General features: G+C 39.5%; 1 protein-coding gene across 5 annotated transcripts in view; it reads left to right on the plus strand.

Annotated features, from left to right (window-relative positions):
• Positions 1 to 1,221: 1,221 nt before the first annotated feature.
• The window catches only part of cnih3 (cornichon family AMPA receptor auxiliary protein 3), a 102,568-nt gene continuing 85,003 nt past the window's right edge, over positions 1,222 to 18,786 (plus strand). For 2 of the 5 annotated variants that reach the window (XR_008603537.1, XM_055015996.1), the window contains exon 1: positions 1,223 to 1,918. Coding sequence is in view for 4 of the 5 variants with exons in the window: in XM_055015996.1 (XP_054871971.1) it covers positions 1,841 to 1,918 (78 nt within the window). In the remaining variant the exon portion in view is untranslated. Of the gene's footprint in view, positions 1,919 to 18,786 lie in introns of all 5 variants that reach the window. The other 3 variants (XM_055015994.1, XM_055015995.1, XM_023287233.3) reach the window with 2 other exon arrangements.

An 18,786-nucleotide genomic window follows, 5' to 3' on the forward strand; every position in this document is an offset into this window, starting at 1 on the left:
CACTATCATAAATTAATATAATGAGGAAACATCAGAGGCAAAACAAGTCAAAATTCAGGAGTGCAAAATAAGACAATAATAAAAAGTAAAGTCACGTGACAAGGTATACAGTCATAAAAAGCTTTCGCTAATCAATTCATTTAAATTTTATTTATATTGCACCAATTCATAACATGTCATCTCATAGCACTTCACATAGTAAAATGAAGACCTTCTGAATTTTGAACAATATAAGAATTAAGTTGCAATATTCTGCTTATTTTCTGTCATCTCGTTTATTTATATGAAATATTTATTCACATTTTACTCTTTTAGCCTCCAAATAACCTATTTCTTTCATCATTTTATTCTATTCTATTTTTATTTTATATCATTTCATTTCAATTTATTGCAATGGTGCGTGCCCACGAAGGAGCTCCAGGGTGGAACTTGCTTTAAAAAAGAAAAGGTATTTAATTAATTTTATATTGCATATGTAAATACAATGTGCAAAATTTGAAAGATAATTTAGAAACGTTTTTTGCACTGTAAAAAAAAGAAGAAGAAGAAAGTGCTGCAGACATGGTGCAGAAAAAGCTACACTGAAGGTTACATTCAGTATTAGTAAAATGTAGGTTATTATTCGTTTGCAGAACACACACTATGTTTCAAGACACAGCAGTCAGGGACGTTTTATTCTATTATTGCACTTTGCATTCTATAACAACGCCAGCAGGTGGCATCACTCCCACAGTTTAAATATATTGCAGCCTGTGGCTCAGTGCGAGCTTCTTTGAAGACGTTGATGAAAGAGAATGTTTACTGAGTTTCAGGCAAATCTAAATGATGACTGTGTGTAGGGTGAGGATCATTTTGTGGGTCAGCCCTTTTGTTTTCATTTCTTTGGGCATTTTATGTAACAGTGAACTTGTTTTTTTTTTTTTTTTTGGTTTTGTTTTGTTTTATTAAGTCCGTAGCTTACAATAGATGGTTAACGCAGTCATTTTGTGCAGGTGAACAGCAGTTTATGGCACTGATTTGCTTCTCGATCCAAGAAAACACACACACACGCACACACACACACACACACACACACACACACACGTGTGCCTTTGAAGTGCCAGTCATTCACTTTACCCAGAGCCAAGTTCAAAATGTTCACAATCATTTGGCTCCAAAATCATCCAAAGTCCGCCTGAAACCAAGCCGTCAAGGCACACACCAGACACACACACACACACACACACGCACGCACGCACGCACGCACACGGACGGACGCTGCCTGCTTCTCTTTTAAATCCACCTGTTCATACCTCTCCCGACGCGCTCCGCTCTGCGCTGCCGCTGATAGGTTTGTCAGCGGCAGAAAGCGGCATTTATTAACGCCTGGCGCATAAGTAGCAAGCAGCAGCTCTCCAAGCCGGCAGCAGAGCTCAGCACTCGGGCTGTTGCAGGGGGCTCCGCTGGATGGATTACCTCCCGGTGCTCCTCTCCTGGATGGGTTTGCGCATCAGCTCCTCACATCAGTCGCCGCTCATCTCCACCGCGTGTCTATGATTACATGATCACCTCGCCAAGACTGTGGACACCGATCGCCGATCATGCGCTGATTTGAGAGCAGCTCTGACCTCAGAGTCTCATCACCGCTGCCGACTGACCATCTGGAGAAGGTTTTTCTGCAACAAATAGTTGCGAGGGGGCCAAGTCATGGTGCCTCGGCTGTCCATGGCACCGTGAGAACTTTCTTCCTCGTCCCTCTTGTTTTTTTTTTCCCCCCATCCTCTTTGTTTTGTTGTTTTTAGATGTTTGTCAGCGGGATCGTGCTTCCTTGGGAAATTATCCACCGTTTCCCCTTTCAATTATGTTCACTTTTGCTGCCTTCTGCTACATGCTGTCTCTGGTCCTCTGTGTGTCCCTGATCTTTTTCGCAATATGGCACGTAAGTACCTCAGCTTTGGTGTATTTTTAAAAAAAAAATCTGCCACGTCTTTCTCTGTCTAGATAACCGGGGGATTGTCTGGAATGTTTGTGCATATTGGAGGCGTCGGTGTGCGTAGAAGCGAGCATATAGTCCTTTCAGACGTAAATATTTGTCGCTTTTACGCAGCAGGATCATGTATTTGGCATATATTTTCTAGAACACGACAGGTGCAGACCTGTATCTGCAGCTCCTGCTCCATTATTCTCACATGCATTCCACATTTCCCACTCTTTAGCACGTTTCCCCCCACATTTCCCACTTTGTGTATTCCTCCTGACCCAATTCTGTTGTGCAGAAAATGCCTGCAACCCTGTGCAGCATCCTCCAGATCAATTAAACACCCTCCCTTCAAGATCAATTAGGGAATCTTGTAGAGTGTTATCTCCCCCTCTCTCATCTCTCCGCTTTACTCCCTCTGCCTTTCATCAAGCCTCAGCTCAGTTACACTCCAGCGCCAATATGACTGACTGCATTATGATATTTGAATAATCTAATTATTTGCTCCCTGAGCAACATCTCCATCATGCAGGGACTTGTGTAAAGACAGAATTAGGTCAGGTCTTCCAGCCTTTTGCCGTGGGTCTGTCTTTTTTGTTTTGTTTTGTTTTTTTGCATGGAAACAGCTCCAGACCTGATGCACTTGGGATGACTGATCCTCTGGCAATTACAACTAATAGTTGGTCTACTTGTCTGTCAGATGGTGGCCCATGTGTCTGCTCACAGAGGAGAAATAAAAAGTCCAGGGCAGTGACAGTGCAGACACCCGTGACATTACAAGCTTAAACTCAGTGCTTGTGCGAAAAAGAACTGCAAAACTGACTAAATATACAGCACATTTATGATGCAAAAAATCTTTCTCTCTCTGCCCTGATTCATAATATATGATAGAAGAACACAAACCACCACACATTCTTCACTTGTGTTTGTGGAGGAAGGATCACAATGGAACACATTATTCTGTAGCTTCAGCAATAATCCACATTGCACCGGGCTTTATTTTTGCATTCTGCTTAAGACGGCAGAAAGAGTGGAGATGCCTCTCGCACTGATTCTCCGTTCACGGTGACATACAGACGTGCAGCATAATAAGCTGGGGGCTCCATACCACGAGGAAACATAATTAGGAGGAGGCTGTGCAATGTGAGGAGCTGCAGGAGCCGAGGCTGCACGTTAACCAACCACCTGCCAAAAAACGCTGGGAAATATTTGGCTGGAACTCCACTTTCTCTCCTGTTAGTCTCTTCGGCAGGTCGCCGTCTCTCCTTCAGTGTTAATTTCATCTGGTTTCAAAGAACAGCAAAGAAACAAAAACACTAGACCCTGCTGCCGCTGTAGTCGTCGCCTGGTCGAAAGGTTAGATTTCAATGCTCTGAGCAGCAGTGCTTTGCTAAAAAGAGCAAGCGTGCTGAGTCAAACTACCCAGGGTGAAATCAAGCTATAAATAAAGCTGGCCAGTGTAAATGAACATAAAAAGACACAGGCTATGAAACAGACCACAGAGAGATGACAATGGAAACAAGTGATGAATCTCTGTGACTGGAACACATCACCAGTTCTGTCAGCAGGTACCACCAGTGCTCAAGTTCTGGGAAGTCTGAGAATGACAAATGGCTGCACATGGACAGACTTCAGTCAGTAATTGGCCGTAATCAATCGAACCATCCGCTGCCGAGTTCATTAGTTGTATCTGCTCCTCTGCTCATTTGCAGGTGCTGATAAATATAAGTCTCGCTGATCCCCTCTGATTCCTCCTTCCTCCCTCATTTACAATCAACCTGTAATATCCAGGAGAAGCCAAGGATGCTGGCTATCTTTGGAATATCTCTTATTATTAATCACCTTTCTCTCCAGCCATGCCTGGACTCACCGTAGGCTGAGGTGTCAAGAAAGAACAGGTCACATAATGAGGGAGAATCTGTACCTTTAAAACCCCAATTAAAATCAGTGTGTGAGACAAAAGTAGCAGCTTTTTGATGCTTGGTGTTGACAGGTTTGTCACATCACTGTGGCAGAAGTTAACTAGACTGTACCTAAATACTAATTTGAGACACTGTATTGACTTTTTTTTTTTGATTTATGCATTCATTACCTTTTACTATTAACCATTTAGTTCAATTACAGTTTTACATACAAAACTAATATTCTATCACTCTTACTCGAAGCAACACACAGAATAAATACCATACAAAATGACAACAACCACAGACATTTTGTGTCTTTTTGCGATTAGTCCATTTCTAATCTCAGCAGTTTTTTTTTTTTTTTTGAGTCCTTGTATTTATTTAGTCTCTTTTTAGATGGGTTGCATCACTGAAGTTGATTAAGTAGTCACTTTGAGCCTCTTTGTAGGAATTTTAAGCCTCTTAATAGTAATTTTGAGTCTCTTTGTTATCATTCCTGGTTTCTCTGTTGTAGTTTCTAGTCTCTTTGTAGTGGTTTCTTCCCTCTTTTGGTCACTTTGAGTCATTTGTAGCCTATTTGTAATAATATTTGGTCTCGTAGTTGTTTTAGTGTCTTTATGGTCACTTTTAGTCTGTTTGGAGTCTCTTTGTAGTCATTTCTGGTGTCCTTGTCATTTTGTTTATAGTATCTTTGTTATGATTTTTAGTTTCTTTTGGTCACTTCGATTCATTTGACATTTCTCTGAAGTTGTTTCTTTGATGTCTCCATAATAACGTCTTGTCTCTACGTTGTAGTTTCTAGTGTCTTTACAGTTGTGTTGTTTCCTTTTCCTTTAGTGGTCATTTTACGTGGAGTAGCTTCTGCTCTTTGTTGGTCACTGTGAGTCTCTTTTTAGCCATTTGTAGTCTCTTTGTAGTTGGTTGTCATCATTTTTGTTCTCCTGGTAGTGGTTTTGCTTCTCTTTGTAGTCATCTCTGGTCTTTGTTGTGTTTTCTGGCCTCTCTGTAGTTGTTTTGTGTTCCTTTGTAGAGGTTGCTGATCTCTTTGTGGTCATTTTGTATCCAAAAGTAGTCCTTTGCATCTTTTTTCAGTTGTGTTGTCTGCTGCAGAGTTTTGTATCTACTTATATTAATTTTATGTCTTTGCATGGTCAGTTTACATCTTTCATAGTTGTTGTGTAGCGTAATATTGCGCTTCCTTCTTTATTGTTGTTGAATTGACTTTCCAACAGTATGGATCGATACTGAAATATCTATACTTCCGATGCCAGCGTTTCTGTCGTCAGAATCAATTCTTACGTTAAAAGATCCATCGGTGAGCTCAGTAGTCTGGGGTTAATGTGTATTTTATCATCAACAAGGGATACAGTGTAAAATAAATAACATACCGTGGGGATAGTACATGTTTGACAGGAACTACTTCTCCTTCTGCTTCTAATAGACATATTGAACTGTTTAAATGCTGAGCCACTAAAGCCAGTCTGAAGAGAACAGAGGTGCTGTTGGTGTTAGGCAGATTTCTATCAATGAGTCCTTTGGCAGGAAATATCCAGGTACAGAGTGGGAAACTGTCGCTATGGCAACTGACCGTGAGAAAGTGATTCACATCTTCCTAGGCTTTAGTTTGTGTTGATGTTTAAACAACGGGAGTTCCCCGCATTTTTAAAACTACGGAAGGCTGTTTTTTTTCATTTTTTTTTCCCCCAAAGTGATATAAATAAAATAAATGTAGTCATGAATAAAAGGGATAATAAATAATTGTATAAAGCTCAGAGCTGCGACTTTTGAGTAAAGCTTGGAGTAAGATTTGTGTCTCTGTGATCACATGAATAAAATATTTGTATTATTGTTTTCAAAGCCTGTGAGTTGACGTTTCTGTTTAACTGCCAGCATCATATATTTAAATGACACTTACAAAGCCTTTTTAAATCATTTTCTCTCTCTTTAGATACATATGTACTACGAACAGCTGGCTTTCACTGATCCACTCCCATTGGTGTTAATTTACTGCTACCAGATTATCGACTCACTAAATATTCATTATGGCATTTATGTATTTCATTATGTGTTTCAGTGGCTTTTTTATTTCAGTTTGATAACATGACACTCCATATAAAACATCAAGCCTGTGCTACCTATCAGTTCCTCTCTTCCTGTATGGTAACTAGTGTATTTTGAGCGGTTCCATACATACTATAGCTAAACCTAAATAAGATTAAGTTCACAGTGCAGTGTAGCTCAGTTTGTCCTGTGTGTATATATTGTTTGTACATGATTTTCCAAGAGCATCACCCATAAGATGCCTCGGAAATGAAAAAGGTATGGACTATTTATTATTTTCCTTTTTCTTATCACCTTAAGCTTGTGTAATCAGCATGTACTGGGGATATAAGCCTCAGTTTTACATGATATGGTGTCTCTCATCACTGCTTTCCACAAGAAATGCAAACCTTCACTTCAAACAGCAGGGTTTTGGTGTAAAACACCCACTTTCAGGCTCTGGGTGAATTTAGCAGATGAGGGTGAACACAGAGACCTCTCCAAAATCACAAAACAACCTAAATATTTATTAAGTGAAATAATTGTAAAAATACTAATTTTTGTGTATGTTTTTAACAAGTGGGATTAATAAGACGAACTAGTAATGAATGACTAAACGTTGACCTCGATCAGGATCTAATGACAGATGACACTGTGTATTTTTCTTTACCTCAGACAGGTGAGCTGTCACACAGAGAGCAGTTTATCAGCTGCAGCTCAATAATTTGTCACACAGCGGTCGTCCTCAGGTTGAGTCCTGAGCATCACCACAGCTGTCAGGAAGTCATTTCACTGTAAAAGTCTGGTCTCTTCAGTAAGGTGAAAATATTTTCACGTCAGGTTTTTATAACAGATCTTTTGGTTTCATATTTGCACAAGTTATTTCCGTAATGCTGCGTGGCAGTGTTGTGTCCAAGGATGGGTATGTATAGTGTGACCTCTACAAACATTAAAGAAACTTGTATAATATGACAACAGGTAGCCTTGTGACAGAAAAATACATTTATTGTACTGGAAGTTACTATTGTTAAATAAATCATGATCATATATGGACAGACTTTTCCATATTAAATCCTAAATAAACTATAGATGTTAAAGAGAAGCACAGGCACATAAAGTTATTCTGTTTCACTGGAACATTAACATGCGACTTATTCAGGAACAAGTAAAAATAATCCAGTAATACAAGTATTGTTGATATCTAAGGCAACTTTTATCAATTGACTGCAGGTATTTTACCTGTACTTAGTGATTCTAAAGGGTGGCATTGCTACTTTTATTTAAACTACAGATTTAGGTATGTTTTCCACCACATTACCACTTAATGACCATTTTTAATTCAGATCTCGCTATTATAGTCTATAATTCATAGACAAAAATCAGTCTATAATTTATAGACTGATTTTTTTTTTTAAGCCAGCCTGTGTTCAGACTAAATGCAACGCATCACTCATGAATTTCATCACTGGACTTGTGTGGTGCACATTTAACCAGACAGTGCACATGCCAGCTATACACATGAATTGATTTTAAAACTCACCAGGAATTTTGGTTGTTTCTGGTGTTGCTTTACTGTAAATGCATTCTGATCAGACATGATTTTTCAAGCCTAATTCCTAAGTTTTTTTTGTTTTGTTTTGTGTTTTTTTTTTTACACCCTCTTTTATTATACTCACAGATGCCAAGCATGCTGTGATGCTCCCAAAGGATTACAGACTGTCCTGTTCATTGAAGAAAAGTTGCATTTTTTTCCCTTCAGATATTCCATCATCTCTTCATCTTGTTTGGAGAGTAAGTTTACTTTTCTGACAGACAGAAACCACAACTGTTTGGCAGCTCGGCAAGACGTATTTGTCCATCAGGAATAATAAACAGAAGAAGCAGTATTCTCGTTACACGACATAATGACACTTTAAACCAGATGCAGAATCAGCCTGTTCCTCACATAAAACACCACACCACAGGCACCCAGGGGAGCACTCATGTAACCGATTACGAAGCCATTTTAATTAACATACAAGGTGAACTGTGACCTCCCTGGAGTTCCACGGCTGAGCGCTTCGACGATCCCACTCTGCTTGAGTGATTCTCCTCCCATGTAACCACAACCCCTAATGTACTCTGAGTGTCATTATAGCTGGGAGGGAGCCAGACGCTCCCTCGGTGCGCCGCTGATAGATGGGAATGCCCCATTGTGCAGATATGATGTAGAAGTTCTCCTGCAGAGGGCAGATGTCAAACTGACATCATTCACTCTCCCACTTGGGGTTTCTTCTACACTGTGGCAGTTTGAGTTTTTAACACATGGCAAGTGTCGTGAGGCCAAAAGCTGTGGCCCAGACAATCAGGAAACCACTGCAGTTACTGGTTTGGACACTGATACCAACTTTCATTATGGTACCTTTTGTAAATAGGTTTAGAAGTTGGAACTTGACTTTATTAATCACTAAATTATGCTTGTGCCAATTATCAATAAATTCATTGTGGTAGATCAGCAAAAACTAATAGTGTGAACGACTTTGAAGTTGTCAGGTTGTCATTAACACTGAATAATTAGCAGAAATGTTCTAAAAAGTGATGCAAGGGCCATAATCCCACTACATAATTAAATGCATGGTTGCAAGATAAAGGAATTTTTAATTTTTAATTTTTTTAAAAAAAAAAATAGAAACTGTTGAAGTTGCCAGCATTATTTTGGGTTGGGTTCACATAATTATGATGGTACCTGCATCAGCTTAGGATTGTGTGCTATTTAAATTCAAATGTCTATGTTAGTTGAATTAAACTGAAATTTAAGTTGATATAACTTCATAAAATTGGTTTGATAACTTAATTTTTCTTCACCTTGAGTTGAGGATTTCAAGCTCCCTCCATTGTCTTAATTGTCCTGGACAATTTCAGACAGACTGAAAATGAAAAATATGTTTGATTATAGTGGGAAAGGTAATTACCCTGACTCAGTGTAGGTTTTTGTTCAAATTTATGTTTTCATAAGTCAGGATCATAAATTCAAATTGTTACATCAATTTTTTTTTAGTCTAAACTCTTTTTGTGAGTGTAGAAAGGAAGAACACTGTTTTTTTCACAACCTGACAATTTGTATTATTGATGATTTCTAACTTGTCTATAAAATAATAGCATATAGTTCACCATTAGAGAAGTAGTTTAGCCTATAGGGCAACATGTTTAAGTGGTTTCTTGCCAAGATTTCGAAACAAGGTTTGACAACACTCACTTGTCTGTTTGCTTGAGGAAAGCTTCAATTTGATGAACATTAGCTTAGCTCATACCGGGTCTGATGGGAAATGATGCAGCCAATAATCCCTGTAAATACCCCAGGTTGTAAATGGACTTTGGTTTGAAATAAGAAAGATATACAGTGTGAATTAATGATCTGCAGAGTCTCTGGTAGACAGAGTTTTTTTTTTTTAACCAGACAGTGTCAAGCTACCTTTTCCCCCCTGATTCCAGCCTTTATGCTAAGTAAAGCTAACCATTCTTTGGTCTTAGATTTATGGTTAGTGTGCTGACATGAGAAGGGTATCTGTCGTATCTAATTTTGGGCAAAAAAGCTGAGAAATATGTCAAACTATTCCTTTTTGTAACCTTAGTTACTACCTAGGCCAGAATATGCTTGCTTTCTATATTTAATGTGTATTAAGTTGAGAAGATTCCTCTATCCTTATTTATTTTAATTTATATAAACATATTTGTGTGTTTTTCATTGTGTTTTTCAGTGTCATGTTAACATTAAATGGTGTACCTTGAGAAAGATGGTAGGGCCTAAATTTGAAGTAAGATGGTTAAATTCAAATCAAACCTTTTTATCATGTTTTTTTTTTTTTTTTTTTTTTTTTTTGCTATATCACCCAGCCCTGTTACTACCTACACAGTCTTGGGATATCTCTTTGCAAAGTGGTATCATGCTGGTTCGTTTCAATCAAATAACAGTTTGTCCCAAAAGGCAACTTAATATTGCCTTAAATATATTTTTACTTTTGTTATCTTAGTATATGGTCCGTATTCCTTCATAGTACATGTTTGTTCAGTTATTTGTGAGATTTTTTTTTTTTAGCAAAATTTCATGCAGCTGTCATTTGTGGGCTCAACTTCGCACTGTTAGATACTGAGCTTGATGAATGTGGAGGCCAACCAGGGTGGACTCACTGTTGCCCAACGGCCCTTTTATAGGTTAATATGGCTCTGGCAGCGATGGAGGAAGGCTCTTAAATCCAACCCTCTTCTCTTCACCTTCTCCCTTCCACCCGCCATCCATTTCTTCATTTCAAGTAAATTACCTCACACAAAGCAAATGCTGGTTTAAATAACACTGAGGTGACACTGCACATCAGGATTTCACGCACACTTCAGGAAGAATTTTGTGCAGAGCAGATCAGCTAGCATTGTGCACTTGCCGTTGCGTCTTCACCGAGCGTGACTTCGCCTCACACTGAGATTTTGACAAGTACAGGGCATTCACAGGTTTAACAGAGGTGTCGCGTGAAAAATCGTTCACACTGAGGAACCACAAGGCACCCTCTTCTGTAACTGTCTTTATGGAGCAAAAAGAAGAAGGGTTTTTTATGGTAGGGCTTGCTGTGTATAGGAAGGACAGTGGAGAGAGGAAAGGCATTGAAAGGAGAGAAGAAAAAATACTTTGATGAAATGTGGAGGATTTGATATTCAAGTGGCGGATGGATGATTTAGCTTCAGACACAGATGTGAAAATGTGGAAGAAAGATTGAAAGTGAAAGCAGTATTTAGCCAGGCCTGTTTTTGCCCGAGGCCTAAGCTTGTTCCCATGATCTGAAATGCCTCATACATCTAATGTACAGGTCTGCTAGGGATAGACCGGACAAACCCCAGAGGAAATGGTCGGGCAAAGTCACAGGAAGGCAGATGAAAAGGGGATGAGGCAGAGTCTGCTGAAATAGTGCGAAATAACTGGAACTGCAGCAGTGATGGAGAGGAAGAGGGGAGGAAAGGCCAAAGAAACTACGAAATTCGCTCAGGATTGGAAGTAGGGCTGACTGGACTGCTGGAAAGGTGACTGGAGCAGAATACAAGATGATCAGACATGAAAAGGAAGGAAAACAGCAGATGCAATGGCAGTGATGCACATTAAAGGAAGGCACGGATGATAAACAGTAAAATGAAAGTTATGTGTATGAAAGGTTGAACTTTTCTGAGAGTGGCAGAAAAAGTCCTGAGATAAATCAAACTTTTCTAGGAGACAAGTGTGACAGCATTCGATACAAATGCAGAAATAGATGCAGAGATCAAAAGCAAAATAAGAAAACTGAGACAGAACAGACCAAGTGTTTTGTTGTGGGGAAGAGTCTGCACTGTCTTCATCTGGATTATTCATGTCTTAATAGCAATAAAATAATGATGACATACAACCAGCTTTCCACCTAATGTTCTTGTTACAACTGTTGCTACAGTAGCAGCACTCATTCAATATTTAGCAAACGCTTTAAAGGGGATTTAATGTAGAGGACTGTATAGTGTGTCTGATTCAGACAATAATGCTGTTATTTAAATGTGACTGTTTGAACTGCACCTCATGGTAGCTAGCTTTCATTTCGTGACCAGTACAGTTACTGGTCACAAACTGTACTGGCCAATGCACTAATGTGCATTCAGACATGAAGTTGAACTGGTAGTGTCGCTGAATAAATATGAATGCGACAGCCTTGTTTTCCTCCATTTTACTCTTCCAAGAAATGCGGTGGAGTTATGTGACAATCGGCGTACGTTTGTCTTAGAATCTGTGAATCTGTCTGTCCGTGTGCAACATTACTCAAAAACAGACCAACAGATTTGGATGAAATTTTCAGGGAAGGTCAGAAATGACACAAGGACCACCTCATTAGATTTTGGCAGTGATGCGCCTTATAATCTGGATCCACAGCTTTGTTAAAGATTTCCCATTGCGAGATATAGCAGCAAGCAAGGTGTCACCGTAACTATGACAACAAGCGAACGCTTTGTCAGTTGCCTGCTGACAATCACATCATTGTGATCCTACTACAAATCGACCACTGTGGACTTACCAGAAATGATACAAGGAACAATTGATTAAATTGTGGGGGTGTTTCCCCACAATTCTGATCAATTAACGACGGCCACTACATATTTAGGTCAGCCGTCCACGTCAATTCACAGCAATTCCTGGTAGTTTTTTGTGCTACCTGCGAGTTCCCGTTAACTGCTGTTAACTTGAAATTCCATGGCAATTTAGAGTGCCATTTAATGACGAAAATCCCTGCTTTCATGCAGTGCACGGTGAGAAAAAGATAACGTGGATGAGACTGACTGAGTTGTACAGGTTATAAATTGAGGAAAGCCACTGACAACAGTTTAAATCCTAGGTCAGACATGCTGCGTAAAATGCATTCTAAATTGCAGCCATTGTGATTTGCTAATGATAATGCTTCATATTGCAAAATTTGCTTTGGAATCAAATGGACATAAAGAAAGGTTAAAATGAATTAAATCTAACTAGACGACTATCTGGCTTACAAATCCAATAGTGTGAGAAATATGAACAGGTGGACATTCAGAAAAGCCTTTAAATTAAGCTGATTATTTAAATTATTTTGAAGATAAAACTACAAGGGAGCACAGTTGAATGTTGGCAGTAATTCCTCGCTACAGAAGAAAAGACACAGTTTGGGTAATTATATTACAGTTTATCTTTATTTTCGAAGCATGTTTGGCTCACTTGGAGGGTTTTCTAAAACCTGTATGATTGTGTGACTCTTATTCCTATTTTAACCACAAAAATAACACCCACTGATTTTTGCTATCTTGATTATCATGGCTTTGGGCAGTGTGTCTCTGTGGCTTTGAAAATACCATGAAATCTATTAAATACTATACTCAAATAGAGGACTGGAATAATGTAGTGAAAAGGGTGAATGACATTAAAAAAGGCCAGAGGCTAATTAATGCACAGCATTGTCTAATAAGGCTATAAAACAAACCCAAGACGTGACCCTAAAGGTTAAGACAAGTCAAAAAATGACCAAACAAGAAATAACAATTGAATACAGGTTCTGTAGGTGTCGGATTTAGCAGAGCCAGTGACTTTTTACCAGGCTGCAGTGAGTTGGACAAATGAGGAAGCAGCTCATGCTCAAGGTGCCCTAGTAAGATGTCAGCGGGAAGAAATGCATAGGATGATACAATTGCTTGTAATCTCAATGAAGCAAACAGTCAACACAGCTTTCTGGCACCAGGCACCGAAGGCTAATGGAGGTGGTGTTCACTGTATAGCTGGGTTGGCTCAGCATCGATCCACGTGTTCATTAACCCCTGCTGGCTCCTCATCCATCATTCTGACTCCACTGTTTCTATTGTTCTTCTGCACAGTGCATACTCTGGAGGATTAGATGGGAGATCCTTTTCCTTGCCTTCCCTTCTTCTTTCCGCTTCTTTCTTTCTTCACTCCACCTGCCTCTCCTCCAGCATTCCATGTTTAAACCTTGTCAGATAATTGGCGATATTTGGTTTCAAAAGTGTGCAGTTTTCATAGCTTTTTCATTCCTACTCATTAGCTGTGTCACTAATGATATGGCAGTTTCACAGAACTCACAGTGCAAGTTTATTTTTTTTCACATCTTGAATGTCTTAACATTAGGTTTGATTATTAACAGTTAGGTTTCCACGGGTTTAATGACTATTCCTATTAACCAGCCCAACATCCAACATCAGACAAATCATTATTTCTTCCTAGGTATGTTCAGTTTGTGGAAATATCTCTGGGCCAAGTGATTGCAATTGACACGGTAAAGCCTGTGAGGATTTGTGGATTTAAAATCAACTGGATTTGCATTGATTTTTCTTCCATGCGAAGTGAACTCAGAAAATCCACCGTTGCTTCATGCATGCAGCAATGGATAACAGTCAGCACTGGCAGTACTTGGAGGCGAGTAGCAGCATAGATGATGGACAGGTTGGTGTTCAAATAATAAGTACATATAGATCTCCTTGGGGGGTTAATAAATAATTTATCAACTCAGTTATTCTTCGGATAATATGTGTAAGCCTCACACCTGTTTTGCTACAGATTAGCCACGTAATCGTCTCATTCCTTTCACTTGCAACTTGAGTGTGACGGGATTTGTCACATTGCACAGATGGAATGATAATTTACTTGCTAGTATTGCTTGATACTGCTCAGAGAGAAAGAAGGTGATGTGTTAACTCTGAGAGCTAACACGGAGGGGAATGTTGTCTTTGCTTTGTGCATGAGAACGCAACAGGTTATCAACACTTAAAAAAAATTACCGATGTATACTCAATACATCAAAACCATAATATTCCCCATTAAACTGGTGCTTAGAGTTGGTCATTGAAAACAAACATGCTTAACAAAAATAAGATCTTGGCTTTTTTGGCTTTTTATTGTGTCACCTGCAGTGGATGTAAAAATGATTTGTTTGTATTTTTTACAGCGCTCTAATTTGATTTTTATCCCTAAAAATGTAATATGGCTTGGTCCTTTGTGTATAAAGTTATGAGGGCTCAAAATGCACAAATGCACAATATTTTGACCCAGCCCAGTGTACTTTACGCACCTGTATTTCTGAAAACATTCATAGTATGATGGTTCAGGTGGAAGGCACTTAACAAGTTTTTTTTAATGGATAGACTCAAATGACATGTTGTTACCTTTAATATCCCCGAGAGTAGCATTGCTTTTTTGATACAATGGAGTAACGTAAGAAACTGTAAACACATCCCTGACATATTATCACCATATGAAGTTGAAACATTTTATATATTAGGAAATACTTTTTCGTTTACATATTCAAAAGACAAAAAGTAGCATTAGCAATTAAAATTTTTGGTCATAAGATGAATGTCTTCTGGTCACTTTCCTTGTTGCTGGTATCTGGCCTTTTACCTCTTGGATACTGAATTACTATAACCTATTAGTCACTGATAGCTCTTTGTGGGACTGTCACTATAAACAGAAGGCAGCTTTCCACAAACGGAACTTGGGGCAAACATTTATACAGCTGTCTCGTAATCAGTACTTTTGACCTTTCTGTGTCCATTGCAATATAGAATCTACAGCTTCAGTCGTGACTTGTACTCTGAGTTCGCTAAAACAATGACAAATAGTAGTAAATGAATGTAAGTGTAATTCTAAATACATGTAGTAAAAAGAACAAGAGGGGGTTTATTATATTAATTTAGCTGGTGAATTTTATGTTGAAGGTGGCGATGTTTCAGAAGAGAAGAGTGCTACTCAACGAGGACATCAAGAGAGAAGAAAAATGCCACTTATGCCCTCCAGGTTTAATCAATCACTGTCGACACCAACGCTGCAGCTTTTCAGGGTCGCTCAGAAGTATTTATCCTGGAGTAGGTACTTTTTCTCGTCCGCAAACAGCCTTCAACAAGGTTGTACAGGGGAAGCACTTGCAGTCAAAACATGTTTAAAGGTTTTGGCCACAAAGAAAACTGTTAAAGTTCCTACAATGGAAAGTGGCCTATTGTCATTTTGACAAACTGTGGCCATTTTGTGGGTCTTCATGGGTTTCTCAACAAGCCTCCAGGTTCATGATAATACCACTTTCTGATAAGAGCCATATGGACATTGGCAGAACTAGATGAGGTTGATGAGTGTGCATTTTTAAGAAAATCCCAGCTGAGTACAAACTAGACAGGACAAAATATTTTTAATATAATTTTCTGTCATTTAAGTTCAGTGTGCTTTCCCTCTTTCTCTGGTGACCTCTAGTTTGTGGGGATGAAACAAAGATGAACCTTCACAAGGCTGTGTCGATAACAGCCTGTAAGGATGGGAAAGTGCTGCTGGAATCAATGTTTCCATGGTAATGTATCTACTGCCATCGATTTCGGAACAAACGCGGATGTTGTCCTGCAATAATGTCACTGCGGCATCATTTCTCGGACCACTCAGAAGATGTTGTCACTCCTGCTGTTGTGATGTGTCTGCATTTGTGCTGATTGTCTGTCTTTGATGCCTTGCAGAAAGTCATGACAGGTGACTCATGCACAAAGTGTTCACAGCATGAAACACTGATTTAGAAATTTCCAGAAGACGAGATTCACTTCGTTTGATCTTGTCACAGTGAAAGAAGGGGTTAACTGGGCCTGCAGGCATCAGGGAAACTGCCTCCTCTAGCTTTCTCCCCTTGCCAAGGTGTTCAGCACAGATACAGGCCGACACTGACAAGAACATGTTAGTGATTAAAACACAAGCCAGCTCCCAGCACATGGACAAACTGTGACCTCCGGGAAGTCTGCATGAAACAGGATAGTTTGATGTTTTGCACAAAGTCCTGCAGGGGGGTTAAACAAAAGAGATAGAAAAGCAGCACATTCAGTTTTGATCGGTGACGTTGTTTAAAACACAAACATCTTCAAAATAGAAATGGGAAACTTAGTTATGCTTTTCAAAAACAGCATCAGTACATTGAACCCTTGCATATGGATTTGTTTGTACTGCGTCCAATCCATGCTGGACACTGTCAGTCATTTTGGTTGCCTCTACTGCTTTTCTATCATTTGATTACTAAACCCACAACCTGCTGTTACTAAAAAATGAATCACAAGCAACAAACCAACACAGGCTTAGTCACACCATACCGTTTTCAACTCTCAAATAGACATTTCACATTTCCTCTGATGCATGAAAATTTGATGCATCTCATGTGGAAATTGGGTAGCCTGCTTTGCAATCTTTGCATCATGTTTGTTGGTTAAAGCTGGTAAACAAACTTACAGATTGCATTAATTAGGTCTAGCACTATTGGCAGCAAGGCAATGTTTGGCACTGGCTTCACACAAGTCAAAGGTTGGTGAGAAATGGTTGTGCAGAAAATTAAACCAAATTGTGTTGGTTTAAAATTCCAGTAAATAATTAAAGCGAGACTTTAAATAATTTAAGTGAATCTTGTAGTGTTTCAAATTAAAGGGGAGATTTCTCTGATTGTGGATGTTCTTTTCAGCCTTACTAACCTTTACTCTATATGAAGGCCTTGAAGGCTGCATGAAGGGAAAATCATATCTTTTGTTGGTGATAACTTCAACCGCAAACTTACATCAGCATACAGAAACATGATAAATTAGGCTGCAGCCACATCTTTGTTCCACTCTCGTTCCCATGCAGACACAAACACAGCAAGGTGTCAGTCCACTAGCAGACAGAGTCGGCATTGAAACACACTGTTTATGCAGAATTCAGCATGCCTAGAGAGGAGCAGACAGTGCCAGTTTGCTGGCTGTTTCTGCCAGCCAACCTTGACTTCAAAGCCGACTGTTAAAGTGAACATCCACATCAAAATAGAACTGGACTTGCACAAACAGAACCCATAGTTATTGCCAGAGAATCTCGAGCAGGAAGCACCCCCTGAGCATGTCACAGATTTGAGCTTTGGTCTTGTGGTCTGCACCTCAGGCGCGAATGCTGCTTGTGATGATGACTGACTGAGCAGTCTAAGATCAAGGGGAAGAAATTCCTTTATAGAGTGTATTTTTCCTTTAAGGACCATACCAGATTATGAAGAAATAGGCCTTACCTTTTTAGTTTCCCTAATGGTCATTAACACACTGTACGTCCCAAGCTAATTGCTGATATCTGGGAATGCGACACCACTGCTAAAAAGAAGCTTGATAGGGCAAGAAACACCAGTAGTCAGGTGTTTTCACAGGTTTTGTACTAATTTTTAGGTTATCAAGATCATGTTATACAACATTTTATTTATTTATTTATCCAAAGCGACACTCTAGCATCAAACAAAGTATTCTAACATCTTGACTGTGCTTACCTTTGGTATTTATTTCGTGACTAGTGCAGTTCCCGCTGTGTTTGGTTAAATCTGATGTTTACAGACAGATTTCTTCTAAAATCTATTGTTTGATCAACAGCAGCATATGTTTTGCAGTTTAGGATTTTGCCTAGTCACAGGAATTCCGCCCACAAACAAGCAAAGGCCAACATGAGGACTGAGAGATTCATCCTCGGGTCCCAAGCAATACATTAACCAAGTTTGAAGTGGATTGAATGTCTGGTTGTTGATATATGCAGAGAACACACATACATATACACAGATTTCTTGACCTATTAGTAAGACAAAGTAATAGGAATATATCATATACTGGTTTTGCAGCCTGGTCCCTATGGGTATAGCTGACCTTCTCCCCAAAACCCGGCTTAAGTAAGCCTTGGTGTCCTTGATCTGGATGGGTAGCTTTCGTTCAAAGCTGCCACTCTGTAAGGGTCCTTGAGTCGTTCTTGCTCCTACTCCTTGCCGAAGACCCATTTGCTTTACAGTTATTTCTCTTCCCAGGACTGGCTTCAGGAGAGATAATCCCTGATCCAAGCAAGGCAGCCTTCTTCTGAAGTTGCCAGTCCTTCAAGGTTTTTGAATTGTTCCTGTTCTCTCAGTGTCATGTCTCAATGTTGGGTACACAAACTCCTCTTGGGTGATGAGGTGGCAATATTCGAAGAGGGGCCTGTTGGTGAAACTCTCGATTTACAGGTCAATTAAAACTGAATTTTGATGACATCACCAATACAAGCAACCAAACTGAACTCCCTTTGCAGGATGGCTGACTTCATCCTCAGACGCTTAGACGGATCTTTAAGCAGACCCTTCAAGTTGAACCAGTTGAGATGAATCAACTGAGAAACTAGGAAACAACTTAGGAAACTGCTTGGACACTTCCCTGTGGAGCAGAACCTGGGGCATCTAGCATGTCGTCTAGACCAGGAATGAGGATGAGCTGGATTAATCTGAGTTGCTTTGCATTATGTGCTGCCACTTCTACCCCTACCTAGACAGTTCAGTGCTATCATAACTAACAGAAACGACAGAAATAAAACCCAAGTTTGAATGATCC

Source organism: Amphiprion ocellaris, chromosome 12 (genome assembly GCF_022539595.1).
Source record: "Amphiprion ocellaris isolate individual 3 ecotype Okinawa chromosome 12, ASM2253959v1, whole genome shotgun sequence".
In the NCBI taxonomy this organism is placed as follows: Eukaryota; Metazoa; Chordata; class Actinopteri; family Pomacentridae; genus Amphiprion; species Amphiprion ocellaris.